General features: G+C 39.9%; 1 protein-coding gene across 1 annotated transcript; it reads left to right on the forward strand.

Moving 5' to 3' along the window:
* Window positions 1-2,102: 2,102 nt before the first annotated feature.
* LOC107672166 (NEDD4-binding protein 1-like) lies at window positions 2,103-10,965 on the forward strand. Its single transcript, XM_016465263.1, has 5 exons — window positions 2,103-2,659; window positions 5,204-6,735; window positions 9,259-9,328; window positions 9,562-9,686; window positions 9,789-10,965. The coding sequence occupies exons 1-5, from the start codon at window positions 2,351-2,353 to the stop codon at window positions 10,093-10,095; spliced, it is 2,343 nt and encodes a 780-aa protein (XP_016320749.1). The 5' UTR covers window positions 2,103-2,350; the 3' UTR covers window positions 10,096-10,965.
* The last annotated feature ends 3,399 nt before the right edge of the window (window positions 10,966-14,364 follow it).

The raw sequence follows: 14,364 nt of genomic DNA on the forward strand, positions 1-14,364 counted from the left end.
TGGTCATTTTGATTAGCTCAGCATGAAAAGAGCTTTCCTGGAGCATTTCAGTCCTTGGTAGTGCAACTGAAGCAAACAATCAGCTATGGGTGGCAAGACACAGTCAAAATATCTCTGGGATAATATCTCTGGGAAGTTGTGGACAGGCACAAGTCAGGAAATGGATACAAAAAATGTCAAAGGTTTTATCAATGCCTAGAAGCACAGTGAAGTCTATAATTAAGAAGTGGAAGGTATTTGGTACAACACATTCCCTCCCTGGGTCAGGAGGAAACTGGTCAGAGAGGCTGCCAAGAGGCCTACAGCAACTCTGAAGCAGTTGCAGGAATTTATGACAAAGAGTAGTCATTGTGTGCATGTGACAACAATATCACAAATTCTCCACAAATGTGGCTTGTATGGGAGGGTTGCAAGAAAAAAGCCACTCCTCAAGAAAGGCAGCATGCAGTCACAACTGAGCTTTTCCCAAACGCACCTTGAAGATTCTGAGGCAGATGAGAATCAAATTTGAATTATTTGGCATCAACACCAAACGAAATGTCTGGTGAAAATCCAACATAGCTCACCATCCAAATAACAGCATTCCTACAGTAAAGCATGGAGGTGGTAAAATCCTGTTATGGGGTGTATCTCTGCAGCAGGGACTGGAGCATTTGTCAGGATAGAAGGAAAAATGGATGGGGCAAAATACCGTCAAATTCCTGAGGAAAATCTGCTGCCCTCTGCCAGAAAGTTGTCAATGGGAAGAAGGTTTACCTTCCAACATGAGAATGACCCAAAGCACACAGCAAAACTGAGCACACAGTGGTTGGAGAAAAAGGTGAATGTCCTTGCATGGCCTAGTCAGAGCCCAGACTTAAACCCTATTGAACATCGATGGAATGACTTGAAGACTGCAGTCCACAAATGGTCACCATCAAATTTCACTGAACTTGAGCAGTTCTGCAAAGAAGAGTGAGCAAATATTAAAAAGTCTAGATTGCAAAGTGTGAAAATTTAGACTTGTAATAATTATGAAGTTTTATGTCATTATGATTTACCAAACCACGTAGTGGAAATGGGCTTCCATATGAGGATGGGTGAACTATCCATTTAATAATAAGTTAAGCATTGCTGTACTTTTGAAACAGTTGTGAGTGGTAAATCAAAGGATAGTCCTCCTTTCTAACATCCAGTTGGACCATCAGGATCATGTGTTTTTATCCTTGGACACATTGATTACACAAACATAAATATCTACAGGGAATTTCCAGGGAATAAAGAGAGATTAGAATAGGGGCCCAGAACATTCCTTCCTCTTGTCAAGGCCACGGGGCCATCAAGTCTTTTGAGAGATGAAGACACTGCAGATGCAAAACTTGTTATGAGAAGCAAGGAAAAGAAGAGAGGCACAGAACAACTAATGAAACACAGAAGGAACAAATTCTAAAGGAACACTTTATATACTATAGTAATGAAAAACAGTTTTAATCACATGATTGGGTATAAAAATAATAAGACTAATACTAAGGAATAATTATAGGGGTGCAATTGTTTTGTCCGTTCTTCTCTTTAATGATAAAATAAGCCATTACTATTTTATTATTTCATTAAGAAATTATGAATAAAAATTTGAATTTCAATAAAAAGAATTTGCCTCTTAATTTGATCAATTAAATCCTTTGCTTAGTTGGTAGTACCCGTTGAGCATATATAATTGAGCATATTAATAATCAGCATATTAGAATTATTTATTTGACACTGAAGACTGGAGTAATGGCTGCTGAAAATTCTGCTTTGCCATCACAGAAATAAATGACATTTTAAAATATATTTTAAAAACAGTTATTTTAAATTTTAATAATATTTCATAATATTACAATTTTTACCATATTTTTAATCAAATAAATGAAGCCTTTGTGAGCATGAAAGAGTTGTTTCAAAAACAAAAAAAAAACTGAATTCAGAAATTTCACCGTTTCTTAGTATTTGCAGCACCTGATGATCATGCTAAAGAGCATGATTTCACACTATTTTTATTTATTAACAATAACTGCAGTATGTGTTTTGGCATAAACAATGGTTGCCCCGTGCAACAGACTCTTATCTGTAATCAGAGCGATGACATCTCAACAAACGTCGTCGTCTGCTGATGACGTGCGCGGGGTTTTCCGGGTGCGACGGCTTGAGATGTAGGCTAGCAGGCTAACCGAATAACGTCGAAACACAGATACTACAGCGCTGTTGACTAACGTCGAGAGTCGGAGGGTGGGAAGTCGAACATGAAGGGGGTAAACGATTCATTTTACAAGGGGTGTTTCTGAAAGTGAAGTCGCCGTGATCTACATAGATTGATATAGCTAAAAATAAAATGTCAACAACGCGGCCCCTCCTCGGGATGAAGCGAATCACCGAGGTAACCTGCACAGAGCCGCCGGGAGGCAGGCAGTCCCCGACCGCCTGCAGAAAGCAGTCCGAGCCGCTCACCGTAGACGAGTTCACGGTACATGAGGACAAGCAGACAGAGCTCAGATGCAGCAAACCGAAAGTCGAACAGGTTTTCCAAGTGACATTCACGATTATTGGGCTCTTGGATCACACTGGAGCCCACGGAAGTAAGGCTTCCAGGCAGATCTGGCTCCAGCTGAAGGGAAAAAAGGAGGATGTGTCAAAAGCGAAGGTAAATGAAAGTAAATTGTGAAAATATTTATCTTAAACAATGTTGCTGCTTGTTTTTTGTTTTGTTGTTCGACTGTTAGAAGGGAAATTGATGAACTTAACGTAACTTAACTTAAGTTGCTACGTAACAGCTGGAGGAGGCTGATGTCAATGAACTCAGCTGCGTCTGACAGCAACATGTTTGTCTTAATTTGACATTTAAACAAAGGTCTGTAGTATGCTGTAGACTCGTTTGTGTCTCGCTGTCCTCACAAAAATATTTGATCAATCTTTATTTTATTTAAATAGATCAATCTTTTTTTATTATTTAATTGTCAAACAACTTCAAAAAGGACTGATATTTAACAATCATTTTCTGTTTTCCACAACTTGAAAATGTCACTCTGCTCCACTCACATTCCCTGATCCAGACCGGCTTTTAGTCTTTACATTTCTGGGTGATACGCAAAGCTTGATGCTTTGGCTTAACTGGAACTTTGGGCCGAGAAGATAAACAACTACAATTTGCCCAGTTTTTTGTCTGAAACATAAGTTAATTGATATTATTTCCTAGTTTATTGAACTGATCTAGAAAAGGGATATCATCACACTCACAATCATAGTTTAGTGTTGAGCATCAGCATGGCTGTGATTCATACCTGTGAATCACATTGGCCAAATCCCAGCTGTGCTGAGACTCAGTACAACTGCGCAGTTGTAAGTCATATTACTTGAATAAATCATCACAATTCTGCTTTATGTCATTTGGGAAAAACTGCTGCCAAACCACATAGATCCATTCCATTATAGCCAATCTAAAAGGATTATGTTTCGGTGCATTTCATAATATCTCAGCAGAAAGAAACACCTTAGTAAGCTTTCACACACATTTATAGATGATCCAACACTGTACAGTTTCACATAGATGCTTCCCGTTAATGTGGTGTTGAAAAAATTAGTTACCAAGACAGCAACAAAAGACATGGTTTTTCACTGAACGCGTGGCGTCATCACCTAGTTCTGACATGCCATTGTTTGCAATTCTAGTCAGATCTAATAAGGAAATTATAACCATCAGTGCCAGTAAACCTGGAATATCCTTATTGTTAAGCCATGAAACGGAAACCACTCAGTGGATGTGTTTCGCCACCATGTGCACTTCCTTTTTGTCAAAACATTTTTAATATTTGTAATTCTTTTTCACAGGTATAAATATTATAACCACAAAACTGAAGTGTCTTTTCTATGAAATCACATTGACAGGCAAAAACCTCTTGTCTCTCTACATCTCACTGACTTTTGAATATCTCTTCCCGTTTGAATAAAAAAAACAGATAGGAGGTAGTATCTGCTTCTCATCCAAACTGTGTCATGAATTTTCTCATGAGTCTTTGACAGATCTGTTTGCTTAGTCAGGACAAGATGGGAGGCCCCCAGTGTATTTCACTTTCGGTTTTAGTTACTACTCAGAGTAGTGGCTTTTAACCTGGTGTCATTACTGGTACTGTATATGAGTATTTCTTTTACCGTAACCTGCTCGCTCAGAGCAAAGAAATCAAATCAAAGAAAGAAAAAGTTCAGCAAAGATGTGGCAGAATGGTCCACCCCAAGGGGTTCCTGTGTTGTTCTTTCTTTCGAACTAGTAGTTATTTGCTTACACAGGCTCACCCACTCACTCAAAGCCACATAATCATATCAATAGCATGTCTTTTAAGTTAAAGAAATTCCAAAGAAGCCCATTTATCCCCATTGTTTTTAACCAGATTAGCGTGTTTTAAAATACAGTACTGCACGATTTGGGCAAATAAGGTTATTCTGATAAAAATTGTGTAAGTATAATTTGTATGTGTATATATATATATATATATATATATATATATAATAGGAAATATTAAACTCACAACACTAAAGAGATGGAGATTGTGTGAAGCAGCATTTTCTGTGAACTGAAGCACTATAATGAGATGTTCGCATGTAACTTAACATTGTGCCGCACTTCACTGTGAAACGCCAAGTATATATTTATATAAACAAAACACAGCCTTTGCAATTTGGTAATCTCACTAAACCATATCTAGATTTTGATTTTATTTTGATTAATAGATCAGCCACAAGTACTTTTATAATTGAAAGTATTTAATAAGTATCACATTAATAGCGTATTAATAATTATAGTCAGAAAATAGGTTTTTAAGGATATAATACTTTCTCTTGTACTCAGTGTTGGAACATTGTGAAATGTAAAGCATTGTAGCTCTGTGTGTCTACATTTGGTTGCGGTGTCATACTTGCATATGTATTCACACTTTCATCGATATGATAATGGGCATGTGGAATCTCCCTAGAAAGATGATGTAGGCCTTGGTCATTTGGTCCCTCAAGGCAAATCTTATGTGCATGCTAGTTTAAAATAATGAAACCAGTTTGACTGGTTTTTCTCTTGAGAATAATTATTCTAGAGTGGTATGCTTGTGTTGTCAAGTCTCCCTGTTCCTTCTAGAAGTGAAGTTTTCTATCTTTCGCAATGTATGTGTTGTAATCCAGTCCTGCTGTGATTGTTTTGCAGGAGTATGTGAAAGGACTATGTGACCCAGAGCTTCAGAAGGAAGAATGGTACCCGGTGGACATGCACTGCATTTTTGCTGGTGCTCGTGGACTCTTTTTAGACCGGCTGCTTAGAGACACGAGTGCAGAGGTCCAAGTTCTGGAGCCGGGTCGTCTGAGGTTGAGCGGGCGTGCGGAGGCTGTCGTCATGGCTCAAAGTCGTGTTCAACAGTTTGTCGCTCTCTTTCAGGAGAAGCGAAGCTTGCCGGCTGACAGAGAGCCCTTGGTTAAGCGCACTTTTAAGACTTTTGTGGAGGACCGGGCTGATAAATATGCCATGGAGCTGCTTTTGCTGCCCACTGCCCTCAAAGAGGAACTTTTGGGCTTGGCCCAAAGCCCCACGCAGCCTATAGCTATCATAGACCTTGAGCAGGACCGCTCCCAGACTAGCACACCTGTAACAGACCTCTCCAACCGTATCCTGGACACCACGTTTGAGGATAAAACCTCAGGTCCTGCCACCACTCCTGATGTTATGCCTGGTCTGAATGGTCGGCCTTGCAACAAGCGGCGGTCCTCTGGAAGCGAGCAGAGGGACACTAAGAGGCAATACTCATTGGAGAGGAGAGAAGAGGAGCAGTTGGATGAGCGACAGCGAGAGCCAAGCCAAACTTGGACAGTTGCGCCTGCGAAAGGGATGCTAGCAACTAGTGAATTGACAAATGAAAGTGAGGTGGTGAGTCCTGAGACTAACTTGCGCTGTCTTGTTAACTTCTTCCGAACCATGGGCTACCAGCAGGAGGTGGTGGAGCGGGTGGTGCGTGAGACGGGGCAGACAGAAGACACGTTTTTACTTCTGGAACGAATAGTGGAAGAGACTCAAAAGACCCAGAGAACACAAGGAACACAGTGCACTTCTCGCACTCCCGACCCGATGCCCTGCGCAAACGCCTTGTCCACCTCTACCTGCATCAGGCTCAAAGAGAAGGAACGGGCACAGATGCGAGCTCTTGCAGAGATCAAGAGCAAAGAAAACATTAGACCACCTAGCACTAATGGCATAGGTCAGAAGAACCAGACAAGCAGTGTGCCACTGGCTTCTGCCACTCTTAAAAGAAACAATGGTGCACAGACTGATGTGTGTGAAGTGATCATCATTGATGACGATGATAACGACTTCACAGAGACAGAGAGGAAGCCTCGAATGGCTGCACTTGATTTGAAGACAGAGTCCCGGTTTGACTACTTGCCCCGTGGTAGCTCTCAAACAATGGTTCCAGTCCGGATGGAGAGTGTGACCAATCTCCGCAGCTCCTCTCAAGGCCCTCCTCTCCGGAGCACCGAAACACGACCAGGATGCTCTTACCAGACGCTCCCTGGAAGGGCACCTTTACCTCGCTCTGAGGCACATAGCACCTCTAAACCAGCACCCCTCACCGGCATATCTCGGTTCCAGCAGTCCCTGAGAACCCCCTACCGACTAGTCCTACAAAATGAACCGGGCTGCTCAGATCTGCGACACATCATCATCGATGGGAGCAATGTGGCAATGGCGTAAGTCTCAGTCAGACTGTATAATTTTGGGGGGCAGTGACGGTTCTCCTTCTTCCATGAATGTGAAAGATTATTTCAAACAGTAACAGTAAATTCAGTGTGCATTTAAGGCTGCAATACACTGCAAAACTTTTGATTTTTGCTCCAATTTACAGCGTAGACAATTTGACTAGAAACTCATAGGCAGTCTGCAGATTTAGAGCAGTTGGAGTTAGGGCTGTCAAAATGGCTGAAAAACTAAATTCAAATTTTGTACTTAAATATTATCAAAATTTAAATTATATTCTAATTTAAAAAGCATAATTTCAGTTAGGGTGAAGAAAAGCTTTTGGCTTCTCTTCTGAGGCCACAAGAGGGCACATCGAGCAAAATATTACTAATGCAGTACGTTTATTCAAAGCATAAGATAACATGACTATCTGTGGAAAAAAGTGCATAATGTTGCTTAAATAACCATAAACAAAACAGCATCATGTATCTATGCATAGTTTAATACAAAGTGTGGAAAGCCAATCACACAGAGTACATTTTTCATTTAAAAAAAATTGAGATGCAGTGGGATGGGGAAAAAAAACCACCATAAAGTCTCGATATATGTTAAATTGCATTAATTTTACATGGCTTTCAAAACATGCGGCTCCTTTGTGCGAGATGCAAGTGCAACGGTAGTAGATGTCCCTCTAGAAAATGCGCGAAATATGTGTTCTGTGTGAACGGCTTGGTTTCCGTTTTGATGTAAACAAGATCTTCTCCGCATTGATGTTCTCTTTTTCCGCAATATTTTTAATGAACAACGCAGCAGCGCCGCATCTAGTGGCTTCAACTGGATAGGCTAACAAAAACATTATAATGCAACGACACTTACATCGTCATCGCGTCTAGTGCACCACTGATAAGGCTGCCTAAATGTGGATTTTTATTTTAAATTCGACGAATATTCGAAATTAGAAAAAAAAATTGACAGCCCTAGTTGGAGTTGACAGATTTCACAAGAAATCACCTAGTGTATAGTGTGCAAAGACTTTTTTAGCTTTAGACTATGATTCCATCCAGTCTGTGAATACCACGGTATTTTTCAAAATTATACCGGTTTCACGGTACATGACGATGTATTTATTTATTTATTTTTTTAAAAAGGGTGTTAACCATATTTTCTACTGATTGAGAGAGGAAATACTGCAGTATATTGACTTAGAATGCCCTATTTTACTGTCATGATGAGTGACATTCATATCATAACAAAAATAAAAACTACTTTTTTTAGTACCACTTCGGTTGGGGTTCCAAGTGAACCGTACCGTTATCAAAACGTGACGTGTAAACTCTGCTGATCACGGATTGGCCGGAGAGAATCGGCACTACCTGCGTCACTGAACTTGCGACACAAACACAAAAGAACCGCTAGATTTAAATCAGCACAGCCAGAGATGGATCGAACGCAACTGTTTTGAACGAGCACACCTTTTTTTTAACAACCAAAAAGTTTTGTTGTCTGTTGCGGAAGTACAGACGTTCCTCTCGTTGATAGCAGAGGAGCGGATCCAGCGAGAGCTTGATGGGGCGATGCGGAATGAAAACTGTTTTTTTTAGGAGTCGTGGTAGTAGATGCGGCACAACTATAACGACATGTGAATAATCCCGCCCACTCTAAAGCGGTACTGAACTGCAGTGGAAACGCAAACCGTGCCGAGCCGAACCGTGCCGTGCCTTACTGAGCCGTACCGAGCCGAGTCGTACCACGCAGTGGAAAAGCGCCATTAGTTCATGATGACCCAGTTTTTCTTGGTAAACATTTCCAAATTCAGCAAGTGTATGATGCCTGGTGTTTTACAGTCTGTTCAGATTTTAGTTGTGTAGTGTGTTCCAGCCTTCACTTCTCCTCATTATTTTTGGTGATTTTATATATTTGACATTTGCTAGCAATAACCATTTACACAAAGGTCAAATTTAAAGTCTTCAAAAATCTCCCCACTTCGTCAGTTCCAAATTGTAATGGCAGCTTTGTCAATGGATAGAAAACATTTCTTTTTTAGTTCTTTTGTTGTCTAAAATAAAACTGAGTACAACTCATTTGCTATCATTTAATTTCATTATATATATTGACATTATAATTGGAATCAGCCACCCAGCTTTCTAGATTCCAGCCCTTGAAAAGATTTAGAAGTTGGTTGACAGCATAAGTTACTGTAAAACTCCCAAAATTACCAAAAAGCACCATAAATGTAGCCTATTGAAAGTCGTTTGAAAGCACAAAAGTTTTGTGTGAAAAACACTGAAATTTCTGCATTATTTCTGCAATTTCTCAGAGTCTGTCGTATAGCTTGAAGACTTGAAGGGGGCTTGACAGATCCTTGTCACTGCTGCTTTCATTGTTTGAAAATTAACATTCAGAATTTCTCCTTTTGTGTTCCTTGGGATAATGAAAAACATGATGATGAGTAAATGGCCTAAACTTTAAATGATGCATTTAGTATTTCGAGTTCAGCATTTGAATAATTCTTATATTATGAAACCATTGTAAAGGACAGGTGTGACTGATGCTTTTTTTGGAGACAATTTGAGGGAGTGTGAAAACGTTGGTGTTGTTGAATGTGTAAGTGCCCATAAAGGTTAAAGTAAGTCACTTCCAGTAAGCTCTGTGTGTGTTAATGAACTTCTTTTAAACTGTAATAATATTTCACACTTTTGAAAGTAAATGCAGCCTTGGGCAATAGGGTCTGGTTGAGACTTGAGAAGCCATAAACATATCTTATTGACACCAAACATTTGAACGATAGTGTACATTGATGTGTTATGTGTGCTCAGTTAACGTTTGCTCAGATTTAGAACTCACTGTATGGATTTTTCAGACTCTTACAGTTCACCTTTGTAGAAGATCACTTTATGATCCCAGATGACCCACTTGGAAAGAATGGACCTCACCTAGATGAGTTTCTATTTAAAGACCGTCGGTGAGTTCGAAAACTAACATTTTTCCTTAAAATAATACCCAGCAGTGGTTATCACACATTCCTAGTCTCGTCTGTTACTCAAACTTTTCTGTCCTCTCACAGAGGTAGTCCCATAATGGCCCCACCAAGGACAGACCTTCGGGCAACCCCGTCAGTATACGCCTCGGCAGCGCAGTCCACAGCACATCCCTCTTCCCCTTCCCACTGGCCACACTCTGGACCTCCAGACTGGCACCTTCCTCGACTGTCCCCTTCTCCACCTCCACAGCGGTCACCCTCAGAAACCACAGAGCTCAAAAGGAAGTTGTACGACATCTTTCCTGACCAAAAGCAGCGTATTGACCGTATCCTCAGCGACAACCCATATATGAGGGACCTGAATGCTCTGTCGGGCCTTTTGCTGGGCTGACACACTTTTACACCCAAAATTGTGGTTTTCACTCTTGTGCATGGAGGTCACAGGGCTTTTTTCATTATTAAGGAATATCATGATGGAAAAGCGCTGCTACAAGCTTGTATTTGTTCAAGGGACTTTGTTCAAGCTTTTATTTGTTCCATCAACTAATTTAGATTATGATATCCGGGGCCCTCTGATCGACTGCAAGCACAAAAACCTAAGTTATAAGTTGTTTAATCGCTTTAAATATACGAGAATGTACAGTCCGAATGGCATATATTTGATGTAAATATTTGTGAACACAACAGTTGTTTTGAACTGGCTTTGCTTTAATTACTGCTGAAGGACAATTTTGATTTGCAGTTTTTGATATGATTGTGCTTTATCGAATTTCTGTTTTTGTAAATATTGACATTATTGAGCCAACTGAGTACTAGTTTCCAGTCACTCAAAGTGCCCCACTGAAGTGCCCTGTCATCTGCTTGCAGGACAAAATTGCTCATTTCCTGTTCACTAATTTTAGTTCCCGTTAATTTTGGTGATGGTGACGAATTGCTATGCTGTTTCTAGGAATCCCTGGAGACCCCCTGTATCACCCAAGAGACTGTGAAACAGTTAAATGGTTTAAAAAGTTTCCAGATTACTCAGTGACCTGGCACGTCCCTTCCTCTGCCCTGTTGTGCAAGTCACTGTTAATATCAAACAGGAAACCAAAGCTGTCATTGATGTAAACCTTTGTCCCAGTTTTGACCATCGTCAAAACCCACGGAAGCGTCACAGACTCGGCAGGCACTGTGGGTATCTCACAGTATGGCTGCTGAAAACCTTTTTCTTTTTCTGGAAGGCAGTGTTAATAAAGGCCAATTATGTGTTTATCAGGAATTATGTGGTCTGCTTGTTTTGTGGTCTCATACTGACAATCAAACAGTTAGCATGAACCATGGTTTCTGCAGGTCATGAAAAGGTCTTTAAAAGTCTTAATTCACCTTTTCACAAATTAAGACCTGAAAAGGTCTTAAATCAGGTCTTAAATTCATAAAGTCCTGGCATTAAATGTTGCAGACATTGCTAAAAATAAATATCTTCCTCTGTGTTTTTGTCTGCTTTTCTAGCTAAACATCCTCCAACCTTAATCAAACACACCTGAACAAGCTAATCAATATCTTCAATATCACTAGAAAGCTACAGACAGGTGTGTTTGATTAGGGTTGGAGCTAAACTCTGCAGGACAGTGGACCTCCAGGACTGAAGTTGCCCATCCCTGGCCTAGAGAGTCAGACTTGTAATCGAAGGTTGCAGGTTCAAGTCTCAGTATTGGCAAGAATTGTAGGTGGGGGAGTAAATGAACAGCACTCTCTTCAACCTTCAATAACCACGACTGAGGTGCCCTTGAGCAAGGCACCGAACCCCCAATTCCTCCCCGGGCACCACAGCAAAATTGGCTGCCCACTGCTCCGAGTGTTTGTTCAGTGTGTGTGTGTGTTCACTACAGTGTGTGTGCACTTGAATGGTTTAAATGCAGAGCACAAGTTCTGAGTATGGGACACCATACTTGGCCACACGTCACTCACTCATAGTTTAATATGAATGTTATTGGGTTGAACTGACAGTAGGGGGCGACATCGCTCATACAAATGTACTAGTCAATACTTTCTACTCATGTATGTTGATGTAAGAGTACGTTACGCTTTTGCAAGTGTGTTTTTTTTTTTTTTTGCCTCTGCAATATCAGTATATAATGTTCGGCTTTCTTGAACTAACATCTTTGAATATACTCCAAATAATTTTTGTCCTTCCTTTGTGACCTCACGCAGCTCAGGTTCTCTAAAGTTGTGTAAGATGAGCAAACTAAAACCTACCCTATTATGCAAACCTGCACGCCTTTAGCGGAATTTGACTGGTCAACAGAATGCTGTTGCAATGTTTGGGGAAAAAAGTCTTGACTTTTGTGAAAGCATAATAGAAAATGTTTAAGACATAATGCATATGGCATGATCTCTCGCTGTTTAAGAACACTGAGTTTTTAAACTTTTAATATGTTCCCTTTGTTCATTTGGCCTCTTTTTATCTGTATCTATTTAAATGTTACTTAGTTTCAGCATATGTTTGTAATCAGCTTTAAGCATACATACATTAGCCACTGTTTAGTCATGAGTGAAAAAGTGTTTTGAAGAAAATAGGGGATCGATTGGGGAACCTAAACAGTTCTGTTTCCCATCTGTTCCCACTCTGTCCCTTTTTCTGTCGAACACAAAGAGAAAAACACTTTCTTTCTGTCATGGGTGGGTGGTTCAAATACCATCAACATTCCAGAAAAGCTCAGCATTCTAGGGACACAGAATTTCTCCTCCCCAGTTGCTTGCTTCCTTAAACCTACTGAAATTTCCACCATCTTCTTTAATCTCCAACTTTCTCTCTCCTTTTAGTTGGTTGGCATGCTTACATAACTTGTCAAATTAATCCCTACCAGCCCTCCCCCAGTCCTGTACCCACTGGTTTAAGCCCAACCAGCAACGATGGGAACACTAATATCTGCTGGGATTACCAGTGAGGAAGCCATATAGCCTTTAATCTTTAACCGTAAACATGCCAATATAAGCATCTTTATTGCACATAAAGGAATCAAGATTGATTGAACAGAAGATCAGAAGAGATCAGCAAGTCATTCATAAATTGCACAAGTATGCATGAAAACATTTGGTTCTGATAGACTTCATTGAATAGATGTATTGTTAGCACAGATTATCATTAGCAGAGAGGCTGAAGTAAATTGGAGAATGTGGATAATATTAGTTCCAGAGCAAAACATCATAGTCTGGATAGTTTGTGGTCATGGACTGTATCCAAAATTTGCAAATAGAAACAGATAGAAAAAATAGAAACGCAGAGGCCAGTTTCATCTTCGGTAGGCTGTACATACTTTATCACTGATTTTACTAGTTGCAAAACTACCTCAACAACTGCATCGTCTAGAATAGGGTTTTTAAAAAGAGGAAAAATAATGTTTTAATTAATGAAAATAATAGTATATAAAATGTAAGAAATATAAATTTTATTAATAATATTTTTTATTAAACAATAAAAAAAATGAAAAAGAACAACAAAGTACATTTTGGCTCAAAGAAAAAACCCGGACTTCATAAACCATCCCTATAGATTAATCCTCTTGTTAGGATGGAAGCAATGTCACCAACAATATATGTTAGAAAAGGTTTCCAAATTTTATTAAATACACCACCCTTATCATGTAACATATAAGTCAGGTAATGCACGTATTCAAAAATAGTTCAATGCCATCTTAACAGAGGGCACTTTATCTGAGATCCATTGTAAAAGTATACATTTTCTAGCACAGAAAATAAGAAAATTAAAACGCCTAATTTTGTACTTATCAAGACCTATAGAAGAAGACGTACCCAGTAGGTATGATGCAAGCGGCAACCTCCCGCTCTTTCTCGTGAAGCCAACATGGAAGTGACTTAAACTGTAATTCATCAACTGGCCGCTAGAGGCTGGCCGCAAAGGGGAGTCAATCCCATAGTAGACTACCCATGTTAAAATGCCCAACTTTACAGCAGAAGAAAACATATTTACAGCCTGGTTCAAAAAATTATTTTGGTCTATATAGCTAATTTTGCCCTTCATGACAACTGTGAGGGGGGTGAATTTTTTTATAACTCATCCGTTTAAATTATATTAAGCCTTAAATTTCTGCATAATTAAGAGCATGGCCACTTGAGTAACAGGTGGATTGCCGCTGCTGTCACCACCGTCGAGCTAGGTGGGCGTGGTTTCAGCAGCCTGTTCCCGCTCCTTTGCCCATTTCCGATTATCCGGGAGTGACGCGCGGTGACGCGCTGCCAAGATGGCGACGGCCCGCTCCGCTCACTTTTGAGCTTCAAAAACTATCTTCGGAAATCTACGAGTGACGTCACGGACACTACGTCCATGTTTTTATACAGTCTATGGCATGATGCTGGATCTGGAACTAAAGAAACAGAACCTCTGTATCTTGTTACATAACCACAAGCAATTAGTAAGATTACCAATTTCTGTCTTACTTTTGGAAAAGTTGAGAGGGAGAAATATGAGCTCTATTAAGAATCTTGAGCTGAATAGCTCTCACTCTATTGCATATACTCAAGCTCTTTGCATTTTACCAGGCAATTTTATTAATAATTAAAAAGGTAACATTTAGAAAATTTGCTTTCTAAAGCTGGTTGGAAATCATGGGATTAGTCATGATTACGATTATATAATTATATTGATAGCCCTTAAAAA

The sequence above is a fragment of the Sinocyclocheilus anshuiensis genome, unplaced genomic scaffold (genome assembly GCF_001515605.1).
Source record: "Sinocyclocheilus anshuiensis isolate Anshui unplaced genomic scaffold, SAMN03320099.WGS_v1.1 scaffold997, whole genome shotgun sequence".
In the NCBI taxonomy this organism is placed as follows: domain Eukaryota; kingdom Metazoa; phylum Chordata; class Actinopteri; order Cypriniformes; family Cyprinidae; genus Sinocyclocheilus; species Sinocyclocheilus anshuiensis.